Source organism: Arachis hypogaea, chromosome 2 (genome assembly GCF_003086295.3).
Source record: "Arachis hypogaea cultivar Tifrunner chromosome 2, arahy.Tifrunner.gnm2.J5K5, whole genome shotgun sequence".
Classification (NCBI taxonomy): domain Eukaryota; kingdom Viridiplantae; phylum Streptophyta; class Magnoliopsida; order Fabales; family Fabaceae; genus Arachis; species Arachis hypogaea.
Genome location: NC_092037.1, coordinates 30,512,317 through 30,526,001, shown reverse-complemented (window position 1 = coordinate 30,526,001; position 13,685 = coordinate 30,512,317). Strand labels below are relative to the sequence as shown.

The following is a 13,685-nucleotide window of genomic DNA, read 5'->3' as shown; positions in this document are numbered from 1 at the left end:
GAAGGAGATTTTTTGTGAAATGGGTCATGGACATGAAATTTCTTCTTTTTAACATCCTCCATCCATATCCACCAATGTTCTGCATAGCAAACTAGGGCAAATATCTGAAGTTTGGCCAAAGAGAACTTTTTTTTAGTTTAATTGGCACATAATAAAAGAATTGCTTAAGAAGCTTTATAAACGAAAACTTACAAATGAATGGGATACAAACTTTTTCTTGTCTAAATATAGGATAAAGTCCTTATAGTCTTGAATGTCGAAGGGCTTGTTAGTTTTTAGTTGTTTGAACTTGCCCTGATGATTTTCCAAAGCTAAATTCTGCAGAATTTGTATAACACCAAAAGAAACAGTTATAACAAATAATACATTTTAAAAATACACCAAAATTTGAATTTACTACACCTTACCACAATATCAGGAGGGAGATAGTATATTTGTTCTTCAAATCTTTCAATTCATTTTTGTTCAGAATATGACACATTGTAGAGACAATTCAGAAAAACAAAAAAACCCAAAGTTATTACATATATGGCATAACAAATCATAAGAAAATCATTAATGTTATTCTATGATTACCAGATTTTCGACATATGTATTGGCTTATAAAAATCCAAAGTGCCCTCAGGTTATTTCCATCGAATATTCATGGTTCAGGATGAATATTGTGTCCCACTCATTAGTGCTTGTATCATCATAGGTCTTGACAGTTGTGATACAGAGATAGCATTTTTTCCTTAAGGTTGCCTGTTATTTTGCTTCGCCTCACAAGAGTTTTGAAATTATGAACAAAGCTCATGGTACGTTGCACCTTTTGGCATGCGGGACTTTTATTCTCAGTAAAATTTAATATTGCTGCAACCCCAGTATTTATGACCTATTCCACCAACTCTTCTAATTCTTCAACCAATATCGGGCTCTCTTGAGATTTTTTCTTTTCAACTGTTGGTTTAACCTCATGAGTAAGTGTATCTTCCTCACTCGATTCAGAAAAGCCAAGACTGAATGATCGTGCAGGAATGTCATGCTTTAGAAATGATGTTGTGTTGGCAACCATCATTAATCCAACATTGGCTGGAGAGGGTGGATGACTGCATGGTAATATAAAATAGTATAAGAATACATATAAAATATTGAAAGAGAATTATATTATGTAGAACTTACACTTTAGAAGGAGCTACTGGCTCAGTAGATTCTTGTTTAGATTGTTGAGGATGTTCTTTAGTATGTAGAACTTACACTTCAGCAGGTTCATGAGGTTATGGAGTACTGCAGGATTACAGAAAAAGAATTAAATTAAAAAACAAAGCAATTGCACCTCAATTCACACAAAATATATCGAAATAAGAACCAAATACACCATTATTTCGAAAAGACATGTAACTCATTAAACCGTGCACAAATACCCCCAAAAACAAACCAAATACACAGAAAGTATTATTCCTTATGCATTAATAGTTTCTTCTGTATATTCCTTGCTGGGAGACTTTGCAACAGTTGGCTGTTTTTGCAGAGGGCTTGATGCTGTTGTTTCTGATGGAGGTGCAAATATTTGAAGTGGAAGTCTAATGAAGACAAAAATAAAAAGTTAATATTGAGTAAATATTCAGGTAAAAATGATTAACTCAAAGAATAGAAGATTGAAAGTAAGTTGGAAAACTCATATGTTGAGTGGTTTTGATTGGGAATGGGTCTCTTTCTGAAGAACAATCTTTTTTTCTTGAGGATTACTACTTATTATTGCTTCTAGAACATGCGCTGATTCATTTAATGATTCTTCTTATTCCTTGAACCTGAAATATACCGAAATCATGTCACCAATGCACCTCAAGCATTCAATAGAAGCATAACTTCTGTTTTATGAGATATTAAATAGTTACAGTTTTTTTCTTTTTTTTTCCTGCCTTTTTTCACTGGGCTTATTTACAATGCTCTGATAGCTTGTATGTGTTTGAAACACAGGATCATTTTCACTTGCCAAATTCACATGCGGCATTCTATGGATAAAATAAACATTATTCAGTAAAACTAGAGTAATTAATTACATTCATTGAAATTTTAGCAAAGAAAGGATTTTACATATTGAATCTTACGTTTGCGAAGAATCATAGTGAGCTTCTGTGGAATGGAGCCCGCCTTCTGGTATAGCTGTGATTTTTTTTCCTTCATTATGGAAAGACAAACAATCATCAGGAAAAAAAATACAATAAACTTAGCAAATTACACTGAAAAGAAAAACATACTTTTGTGCAGACTTATCATTTATTTTCTTCATTTTTTCTTCTCTTATTTGTTGTATTTGTTCAGTTCTGACAGTACATGCAAAAGATCATGTTAACAAATAAAATTTTGATGAATAAAAGATAGTATTTCAATGTGTCTTACTCATTATCAGATTCAGTTTATTTTTTAGAAAATGAATCCTTAATAACGTGCTTTCTTTTTTTAGATTGCATCCTGGAAAGAAAAGAATCATCAGGCAAATAAATACAACAAAATTGACAAAATACACCCGAAAGCAATGCATACTTTTTTATAGGATTGTGAACCTTTTTTCTTTAATCTTCCTTTTGTTATTTGCTCCAATTTTTCACTTTTGACAATAAATTAAAAACATTCTGTTAATAAATAAAATTTTGATATAAACAAAAAATATAGCATTTCAATGATAATTTCTGAATCTTACTCATTATAAAATTTAGTTTGGTTTTCGGAAGATGAATCCTGAACAATGTGCTTCCTTTTTGGATTCCATCCTGTACAGCAAACAATCATCAGGCAATAGATATAGTAAAACTGACAAAATACACCAAAAAATAATACTTACTTTTTTTCCTTTCTTGTTGGTTGTTTTCTTGTTTTTGGTGCCTCTTCTGAGTCTTGTTCAAAATCAGACTCAGAGTCAGTAACATTATCACTTTCTGAAGAAATGTTCTTCTTTTGTGGCTTCTTCTTTTTCTCCTTCTTTTCTTCCTTCTTTATTCTCATCAATTTGTATTTCAACAGTGCTTTTTTTCACGATGTCCTAAAATAGGTAAAACATTAGTTTAGATTATATATATTAAATAAATACACTGAAATTAAAGAAAAAAATCTGTTAAGTTACCATATGACCCTTAATCTCAGCTTCTATCCTCTAAACCAGCAAATCCCTAGTCAAATGCTGCAACTATGGTGGTCCAGGAATTATATCCACCGGCTTGTTCTTGTGTTTGGATTCATAAAAATATACAATCATGAGAGCATAGAAGCAGCCATCAACAGATTTTTTCTTTTTCAATATGTGCTCAATGATGCCCTTGATGAGGAAGTTAAGGACATGACCACCCTAATTCCACTCACATATGGTGTCCACGCAAAAAATCGGCGGTATGTAAACGGAAGAAACCTTGTTTATGGTTGTCGGCAACAAGAAGGACATTTGAATGTAGAGGATGAATGTTCTCTTAAACTTCAGCCGATCTTCGTCCCCATCAACGCTATTCTCCATCATCGAGTCTGTCAATTGCTTCAAAGTATTGCCTTGGAAGCTTCTAAAACTTCCTTGTCCTCCTCACTAAGCTCTTGAAATTTAACGTTGTTTGGAAAGAGAAGCCCTACAAAAGCAGCAAAAATGTTTCAATAATACAGATATATTGTAAAACTTCACCAAAATAATTAACAGAATATATTATAAAGAATGCAAGTATAACAATTTATGTAATTGGTTACCAGATGCATTCAAGCTAAGGGCAGCTCTTACATTTTCTTGGGTGATGTTGAATACACCATACCAGGTGTCCAATGTGGTTTTTATCATATCAAACGAATATGCCAACTCTTTCAAGAGCTTATACGGAACATTCATGGGAGAGATGTGCATCAAACTACCAAATTCTAGTTCCTGGACAATGACTATCTTTTCATGACTCATGTTTTGGAATTTATCATGAAGGAGCCTTGTGGATCATCTCAAATCATGAATTTTCTGTAAACAAACGAGAATCATCTAAATAAACTATATTTATACAAGAAAAAATTGAGTTGATCTAAGATATATGTGCTTACATTATATTTTAGTGCAGGGTTTTTGCTTGCCAATTTTTCTGTAATGAATAAAAAATAAGGTTAATAGATAATAACAGCACCAAATGCACCCCAATTCATAAGAAATACACCGAATTATGAGCCATATATACCACTATTTTTTTATTACATGAAATAATGTGAGTTCAAAATGATATTCAACTCAATCAAACATGCATAAAATGACACCAAAAGCACAAGAACAATATTCTGTTTCTAGTTATAGCAAGAATAGGACAACAACACCAATTACACCCGAATTCACTTGAAATACCTCGAAAGTTGTTTCTGATTACTATAGACAAACTCAGTTCGAACCATACAAACATGCACAAAACTACATTCAAATCTCTCAAACACATGAAAATATAGGTTAAACTATATGCGAAATAGTATGTAAGACAGTTATCACCAATTGAACAATATGATGAGAACAGTAATATGTACTTTAAAGCAAGAACACATAATGAATATACTAAATAAACAGAAATATGATTATCTAGTGTTTCGCGATCGAAATGAGAAAGAGAAAAGTGAAAAAATTGGACGATTAGTGTGCAATACCTTCAATAATCTTTCGTTTTTTGTTTCTATATTCTTTGATGGAGATTTTGAACTTCTCCTGTAGATTTTCTTGAGTTTTCGCGACGATTTTGATAGTTTTTTCAGAGATTTCGAGCGTTATTTGAATTTTCAGGATTGGGGTTTTGACCAAGAAAGAAGCTTTCATAATACCGCTCGCGCTATTGAACGGTTGAGGGAGCTCGTGTTTACATGCTCCTTAATGTGAGGTTAGTTTTTATTGAATTTGAATCAACTTTATTAGACTTGATTGTCAAAAAGACTTGTATATGTAACCGTCATTGTATCCTTAATAATATCAAACTTAAAATTTGTACTAATCAAACCCAACAAGATTCACAATCAAACACTAGAAAATCTTTTACAAAATTTTTTAATCAAATTCTCACTAAACCCTCGACTAAAACCCAATAAATCCAGTCAAATCTTAACAAATCCGGAAATCAAACCTTTTAAAACTTACCACCAAACTAAGAAACTTGTATATAAATATCAAATATTAGTATAAAATAGGAGTTCCCTTTGCGTCATGGGACTTAAAAAAATTAAAAAATAATGAAAATACACAATTAAAATTATCAATATGGGAGTCGATGGTATTTGATATACCAATAATATTATTGATAATTTAATAGAATAAATATCAATATCATTATATATTAATAATTTTTTATTACATCTACATATATTTGGATAATATTAGTTGTTTTACTTTTTGTTCTTTTTTGGTCAATAGGCTTTAACTCTCAAGTCTCAAAGTATCCGCCAACCGAAAAGGCGAGAGCTAATGACTAATCTCTAATTCTGAGTTCACATTTTTTTAGATAAAAAACTAATCATAAAACCTATTGCATACATTCATATTAAAAATCAAACACTTATTTAATATTACTTGATGCATTAAGACATTTAAAATAACTAAATAAATAAAAGAACAAATAAAATAGCAATGGATTGGGCCGGTCATTATTGATTAGGGCTTCAAAAAATGTCTCTCTTAATGTTTAAACAAGCATGAAAATTTGAATCCCGTACATATAGTAATTTATTAGCCAACGACAAATTCTTATATAAAATTCAATATTGTAGCACAATAGTTCTTGTCTTACCGAATTGAGAGATACTGTGAAAAACTAAAAAATTATATATATATATATATATATATATATATATATATATATATATATATATATATATATATAATACCAAAATAACATTTATAATATCAACATAGGAAAAATTAAATCAATTTAGGTTAATTTAGTGGTTAACTCATTAATCTGTTTAACCAAATATCAGAAGTTTAAATCCCATTTTGTACATATAGTAACTTATTGGTCAGCTAAATTCTTAAATAAAGTTTCAATTTCTACCGAATTAGTTCTTAGTATGTTGTGTTGGGAAATACTATGGATAAAAAAGAGAGAAAATTGACCCAATATTTGTGGTTTGGCAGGTTTGCACCTCCGTTCTTACCACCATATCTGTTAAGTTTTCATTGCTTAGACTTTGAAAGTCATGAAGGGTTTGTACCATCGTCTTAAAACTGCCACCAAGGTTCTTATTGACAACTCTGAAATCTGAATGATCTAACTTGATTATTGTGTCATTCATTACTTTATATATTTTCTTACCGTCACGTAGCTTCTGCTTCCCAAATTGAAATTTTAACCTGAAATTCCTTTTTTTTCCTATCCAAAAAGCCATGAGCGACGGTTTGCAACAACAACAACAACAATAATAATAATAACAATAATAATAATAATAATAATAATATTATTATTAAATATTATTATTAAATATTATTATTATTAGTATTATTATTATTATTATTGTTGTTGTTGTTGTTGTTGTTGTTATTAAAAGAAGGATAGACACCATAGTCAATAGTAAATTTGGTGTACTTGAACCAACCTGATGCTAGCCGTAATAGCAACAGTTTCACAAGGACCAAACTGATTTAAACACATTCAACAATTTCAGAAGCCTGTGCAGAACCATAACAATTTATGACCTGTTCAAGTTGCTCATTAACTTGGGGATAAGCTGGCAATTCACTTCACTAAAACACAACCATAGTTCAATCCTAACTATTTGCCAAAATCAATTACATCAGACATACCATCATGTCTTTAGCTTATCATATCCTATCAAATTGAGGATAATATACTTAACTGAATCGAATGCAGTTTTCTTCCGACAAGAGAGAAGTATAAGATGAACATGTATGTCAACAACGACCAAGTTGTTCCATATAAGGTAGTTCGGATACATGGATTAAATGAAGTTAAATGCTGTCATAAATCATATTTGTTAGAACAATTGAAAATATGCATCGCAATTCACAAATCAATTTAGAAGCATATTTCCACAAGATAGAAATACTTACACGCGCATCACTCAGAGTTGAGCAAGTAAAGCCACCAGTGAGTAACTAGAATAAGCACAATAGGATCCAACCATACACTGTAGTCTGTAATGGACACAGGAAAAGCCCTCCGATGTCATCAAGATCAGTAGATCACCCACAAACATGCTATATATTCAGGGTAATGATATAAGTATATAACATAGTTAACATTTCAAAACCGACTATCTATCTTGCTCAGGCAAAACTATCCAAATTCAAAATAGAGGATCACTGAGTTACAGTTGTGGTTGATGGAATATGTATTTAGGTTCTTCTACCTTTCAACAAAAGGTAACCAATAAGTTCATTTTAGAGCAAAAAGATAACACTATTTATACATCTCACTTTCCATCAATGATAATAACAATAATAAGAAACAATCCTTTTTCTACTAGTTGAGGTCGATCATATACATCCAACAATACCATTATGTTCTATCTTCTATCATAAAATATGACTACAAACAAGCCCTTTCAAATCTCACCATCCATATCTACCAACACTCCTATCTTGGAATTGTGGCAATTATTGTTATAGTAATTTTGAACAACCACCAAAAGCAAAATTTATCACCTAGAACGTACGACATTAACACTCACCTAGATTGTAATCCAATCATTCAACACAAGTTAAGAACGATCATCATTCTCTAGAGAGTGGTGGTTTTAAATTCAAGATAGTGCAATCGCAGCTCTCTTAGTTTCATTTCGCCACAGAATTTGCGAACTGAATTCAAAATGATGCTTGAAATCATAAATAATTCTAAGCAATTCAGCTCATCACTCGTTTTCACCTCTTCAGAGCTGCTTCTTTCTTTTGCTCTAGCTTCTGCAAGAACACATTAGCATTGTCCTCAAAATAATCTTTGTGATGATGATCCTCCGGGACAAGTTCCCTAAACTTCTCAAACTGTCTTTCAGCTTCATCTTTCTTCTTCATCATAGTATACACCACACCCTTACACAAGTAAGGCCTAAAATCCTTCGGTTCTTTTGTCACAAGATCCTCATAGACCTTCAGCGCACTGGATAATTCCCCTTCCAAAACCTTAACCTGTATTAGAAAGTTAGTTAGATATGCATTTATGTTATAGATACTTGTTAGAGTAAACTTAGTGAAGTACTTAAAGAGTATTTGTCCAAATAATAAATGGAGGATCGAATATTTGTCCAAATAATTATCATCTCTGACCAAGACAGATTTAAGTACTACAATTTTAACCATGAAAGATATAATCTAGCTTGACACCTATCAATCATTGGGCTAGTTTGAGCCACAATGGGGAATCGAGCTAGTTTATATATTTCATGATTAAAATCCGTCCAGCCTCTAATCTTTCATGGTCTGAAATGTAGAAATGCAGTTTATCATATCTTTCATGGCAAAACAATCAATGGAGGATCAAGCATTTGTCCAGAATAAATCATCATTTCAGGCCATGACAGATTTATGCCCTATAATTTTAACCATGAAAAATATAATCTAGCTCAACACCCATCAATAAATTGGGTTAGTTCAACACAAAATGATGAAGTCGAGCTAGTTTATATGTTTACATTATTTGTGTTAGAATTCATGATAATATCTCAAAGGTTTAAATAACTCTATTGATCTCTATAGTTTCACCAAATTTGCGATGAGATCCTTATACTTTTTTCTTTACAATTGGATCCCTATGTTACTTTAAATTTTGTAATTAGATCCTTTTCATGTCAAAAATATAAAATTAGCAGAATATCTTTTTCAAAAAACATGTAGTCAAAGATTTAATTAGGTTCTTAATTGTGGATACACTCAATTTTCGGAGAAATATTCAGTTAACTCTAACCATTTTTACACTTAAAAGCACCTAATTACAAAATTAAAAGCAGTATAGGAACCCAATTGAAAATAAAATAAAAGACCTAATTACAAATTTGGTGAAACTATGAACTATGAAACCTACAGAGTAATTAAACCTATCTCAACAATAATAAACTTGATAATCAGATGTTTCTATGAATATGATACAAGGTAAATAGGTGATGAACAAATCAGATAATAATCAAATAATAAATGCTTAATATCCCAGTATCAATTCAAATATCCTATTATTCTCTAACAATTTCAACTACTCAAATATTTCATGTTTGTAGTTTATTATTTTTCCCACATATCAGAGAGAATAACTTCCTTTGACAAATAAAAAATGATACATCTACAACTCCATCATACAACTCCAGCAACAACGCTGCAACTTGCAATTTTGCAACTTATTTGTGAGTTAGTTAGTTAGATGGTTATCCTCTTTTGCTATAGTTAGTTATGGGTTGGTATGCACTTGTATATAAACACTAATTGAATCCCATTCAATGTTGATTACCTGCGCAATTAGCAGCTTCAAGTCCCTTGCCTCAGAATCCCTCTCTTCCTTCTCCAAGAACTTCACAGCTTCTTCAAACCTTGGCATAAAATCCTTTGTTGGTTCCTTCAACTCAAAAGCCGCCACAAGAAGACCATGAAGCGCAATCACGTTATAAGGGTCTCTCTTCAGCACTTCTTCGAACAAGTTCCGCGCCACCGCGTGGTCGTTGTTGCGGGCACGCAGGTGCGCCTTCAGCAGCGGCCAATCAAGCTCCTCCGGCTCAATTTCAATCAAGCGGTCTACCATCGGAACCGCTTCGTCGAATTTACGCTCTCTGATCTTTGCTTCGATGAGGGACTGAAGATCTTCAACGGTGCTGTTCTCTTCACCCGAAACCTTTTCTTCGCCGGAGGCATCTTCCGGAGAGGATTCCGTCGCGGGAGATGGTGGTTGCGGTGCGGCTGTAACGGCAGCGGCGAGGGCGGGAGAATTGAAGTGAAGGCGCATGAGGAACAATGCAGCTGCGATGCATGCTGATTTGAGGATGGGTGAGAAGAAGGGGTTTAGTGTTTGTGTCACGTGGGTTAATGGGTTTTTGGGTGAGTGTGAGGCTTTGATGGGTGAAAATCGAAAGGAAGCGGAAGAGGAAGAGGAGGAAGATGGTAGAGAAAGGAAAGGAACGGAAGAGAATGGTGTTGTTGAATGGTGGTGATTAAGAGAGAGAAGGGATTGGTGGTGGTGATGAGAGGGTTTCAGTGAAAAGAGAGACTCCATGGATGAGGCTGAACTGGGAATTGAGAACTGCCAAACCGGTAAATAACTAAATATCTCAACCCGAGAGATTCTCACCGATGAGAACATGCCGAGGTAGCCAATGTGTTGAGTTATGACTATGGTGGATGCTCCGGTAAAGTTGTCAAATTCAAATTTTTGTAAAGATAGTTTTTTATCTTGTGGTTGTTATTGATTTAAAAGCTTATGTGTTGCTTTAAAGAGAAAGTGTTACCCTTAACTTGGCTCTGATATCAATTTTTAACTTTGACTTTTCTTTTAATTTCTTTTTTGAAATTTCTATTCATCATATTTTACTTTGAATAAATTTATAATTTGTATAGGTTAAATAATTTGCAAATTTATAGTCTAAAGTATTGACCATATCTACTATTTCTCTTGCATTTATTACTAGTCCTTGATGTATATTTATAATTTTATAACTTTTCAATCTTGTTTTAGTTTATAATATTCTTTTTTACATGGATTATTGTGTATAAAATCTTTTATTTGTTTGTCTTTTTCTTTAATATAATTTCTCAATTCCTTAATAACTTCTTTTACTTCTACACTTTCTCTTGTTTCTAAATATCTGTTTAATTTTTCAATTTTATTCTCTATTTTTTCTTTCAACAGTTTTAATTCTTTTAAGTCATAATATGGTTTTCTAGGCATTTATAAATTTTTTAAGTTTAATTCCAACTTGTTTATATTTATTCTTATTTCTATCCTTTTTATTATAAGATCATCAATTTCAATCTGAAGATTATTTAATTCCCTTTTATACTCCTTTATTTTACTTTTTAATTTTCTTGTCCTTTTTCTTTTTATTTTATTTTCTGGTTTTTCAATCTTTTTATGCTTCATTATTTAAAATTTCTGCAAATTCTATCATCGATTCATCACTATTTTCTAGAGATTCTATTAATTTTTCTAGCTCTTCAACTTCTCTTTTCAACTTGTCATAGATTATTTTTAGGGCTTCAAATGCTCTTTGATTTATTTCAGAAAACTGTAAATAATTCAAGCGATTTTCTCTTTCAAAGAGCTCTTGTTTCTTGTCTTGATAAGTTACATATATTTCTTCTTTATTTATTGTCATAATTTAGTGTTTAGGGTTTCATTTAATTTTTCGACCTTTTTTGTTAGTTCTTTTATTTCAGAATTTTCTTCTTTAATTTTTAATTTAGATAAACTTAAAGTGCTATTAATTTTAGATTCTCTTATTTGAAAATTCGATGAAACTAATTTTTCTGATGGTTCTTTTAATAATAGAACTGAGTTTTCAATAGCTTTATATTTTGGTATTTCTCGTTTTACAATTTTCTGAAATAATTCATCAACATAAATTCTTTCTCTGTTTTTAAATATTATACTATGATGGCTATTTGTTAAAGCATAATTTATTGCATATGTAATTGAAAATGGTTCATCATCTTGTTCCATTAGATTCTTTCTGTGAAATTTATAAGCCAAACTTATAGATCTTCCAAGATTTTCAGTTGATAAAGGTATAGCGTATCCAAGATGGGCATTGAATTTAACATTTATGTTTGCCAAGTTTCCATGAACAATTCCAATTATTTGATTTATTGGGTCATCAGTAATTCTTTTGTCACAGATTGCTAAGCTAATTGGTGAATTAATTCCTTTCATATATGTAGATTTAATTAAGACTTGTATATTACTAATATGAATCCATCCAATTTTAGATCTTTTTGTTGATCCTTAATTTTCTCAATCTATTTACTCAATTCTTCATCATTTATCAAAGCTATTTCAAGTTCTCCATTGGCGGATTTTATCTTTATAGGGGCTTCAAGTTGAATTTTTCCATAGTATATTATATTTTTTCTATTAAAAACTTCTTTTAAAAGATTTTGTTTATTAAAATTTTCATTTGATTTGAGATTCAATTCTGTTTTTAGAACAGCCTGTTTTTCATTATCTAATAAAGCAGGTAATCTATAATAATCAGATTCTTCCGTTAATTCTAAGCTTTCTAATAATTCATAACTAAGAGATTAGGATAAAGGCGTACCTTTCTGGAGAAAAACTTCCTTTATTTAGTATATTTTACATAAGATGTTTTTATCTCCAAAGGGGAGATTATAGATATTAACTCCAGAGGGGAGTTTAAAACTATTTTTTCCTAAGGAAATTCTTTTGTCAGACTACAGAATCGCCTCGGCAGCTTCCTCTTTGCTCTCCTAGCATATGAGTACTCTTAGCCTTCTGCTTTCTGTTTTCTGATGATCCCTTACAATTGCCTAAGCAATCTATTTATAATGGTTGGGTCTGATGGACAATTCCCATCTTTACCCTTCTTATGACGTCATTGCTTACGTCATTGTTTATTATCTTGCACCACCTACATTGTTGGTGCTCTATGACCTAAGCGCTTACGTCATTATGCAATAATGTTGAGGGATGCTTCAGATGCGCTGTCCTCTTCTTTTATCATGTGGATAGATGCGCTGTCTTCTTCTTTTATCATGTGGGTGGATGCCATTTCATTATTGCTTTCTTCAGATATTTCTGAGACACACAGCTGACACTTGTGGTCTTCTCTATCTTTTATCAAATAGCAGAGATTCCTTTTTATCCCTTCAGGAAGCTTTTCTAAGAGTCCGGATAGATTGTAGAATGCAGATTCAAATTCCACCAAGAGTCTCATCTCTCTTTCTTCAATTTCATTTCTTTTACTGGACACAAGCAGAGTATTTCTGCTTTTATAATTAATTCTTGTGTGAGATTCCCTTGTTATCTTTTGAGTTCTTTCAAAGACCCTTGCTAATGTGCTGGCTAGTCTTCCTTCATGATTATAGATTATTAAATCTTGAACTTGATCAATTGGTTGAAAGTTTCCTGGGAAGACGGACATGAATATTACTTGATGTGCTGGAACTAAGCATTCTTCTTCTTCATTAAAAATAGGTTGACTATTTGTAAATTTTAGGGATATATCCCTTGGATTTACATTGTCAATCATATTTTTAAATCTTTTTACTGCATCAACGAATCCTGCAGGAAACTCACTAATAATTTTCAGATCATTAAAAATTAAAATTGTATCAATTAATCCATACTGAAAAAACTGATAAGTGTCAGATGGGGAAGCCTCTGGAAAAATAACCAGCTTTGTTAACTGTTCTTTGGCAATAGGATAGTATCCCAAACTTGCCTTTTTTTCTTCAGTCCAATTCAGGACTATATTAAGGGTTTCTCTGAGATTTGATCTACAGACCCTTTTCTTTTCCTTGATTTCAGCCCTTGTAGGAATGTTTCTTATTATTCCTGTTCTCTGGACTTGAATTGGAGCTTTATCTGCTCTTTTTAGGGTTTGCTCTGGATGAAGAGCTTCATATTCCCTGAAGGATTCCTTTGCCTCTTCTAGTGTTAAAAATCCTCCTTTGTGAACTATCTTTGATTGATGTGTGAATGGTGCTGCTTTTTCCCAGGCATCATATACTCCTTTCATGGGGCCATTATAAATTACATAATATTTTTTGTCTT

The 13,685-nt window shown here is 31.9% G+C and overlaps 1 protein-coding gene across 2 annotated transcripts; it reads right to left on the bottom strand.

The window, feature by feature from the left end:
* Positions 1-6,634: 6,634 nt before the first annotated feature.
* Positions 6,635-10,298, bottom strand: LOC112742279 (uncharacterized). Of its 2 annotated transcripts, none has more exons than XM_025791519.3 (4): positions 9,417-10,298; positions 7,848-8,107; positions 7,034-7,180; positions 6,635-6,938 (listed from the first exon to the last, which is right to left on the bottom strand). In XM_025791519.3, the coding sequence occupies exons 1-3, from the start codon at positions 10,257-10,259 to the stop codon at positions 7,045-7,047; spliced, it is 1,239 nt and encodes a 412-aa protein (XP_025647304.1). In that variant the 5' UTR covers positions 10,260-10,298; the 3' UTR covers positions 6,635-6,938; positions 7,034-7,044. The 2 variants fall into 2 exon arrangements, with proteins under 2 accessions (XP_025647304.1, XP_025647309.1); XM_025791524.3 differs by having other exon boundaries at positions 7,034-7,117.
* Between the last annotated feature and the right edge of the window lie 3,387 nt (positions 10,299-13,685).

What these genes read in the sequence shown, in the direction of transcription:
- LOC112742279 (XM_025791519.3), bottom strand. Translation starts at nt 10,259, where the DNA reads ATGTTCTCATCGGTGAGAATCTCTCGGGTTGAGATATTTAGTTATTTA. An exon ending in TGAAGCTGCTAATTGCGCAG is followed by an intron (nt 8,108 to 9,416) that starts GTAATCAACATT and finishes TTTCTAATACAG; the next exon opens with GTTAAGGTTTTGGAAGGGGA. An exon ending in AAAGAAGCAGCTCTGAAGAG is followed by an intron (nt 7,181 to 7,847) that starts GTGAAAACGAGT and finishes CTGAATATATAG; the next exon opens with CATGTTTGTGGGTGATCTAC.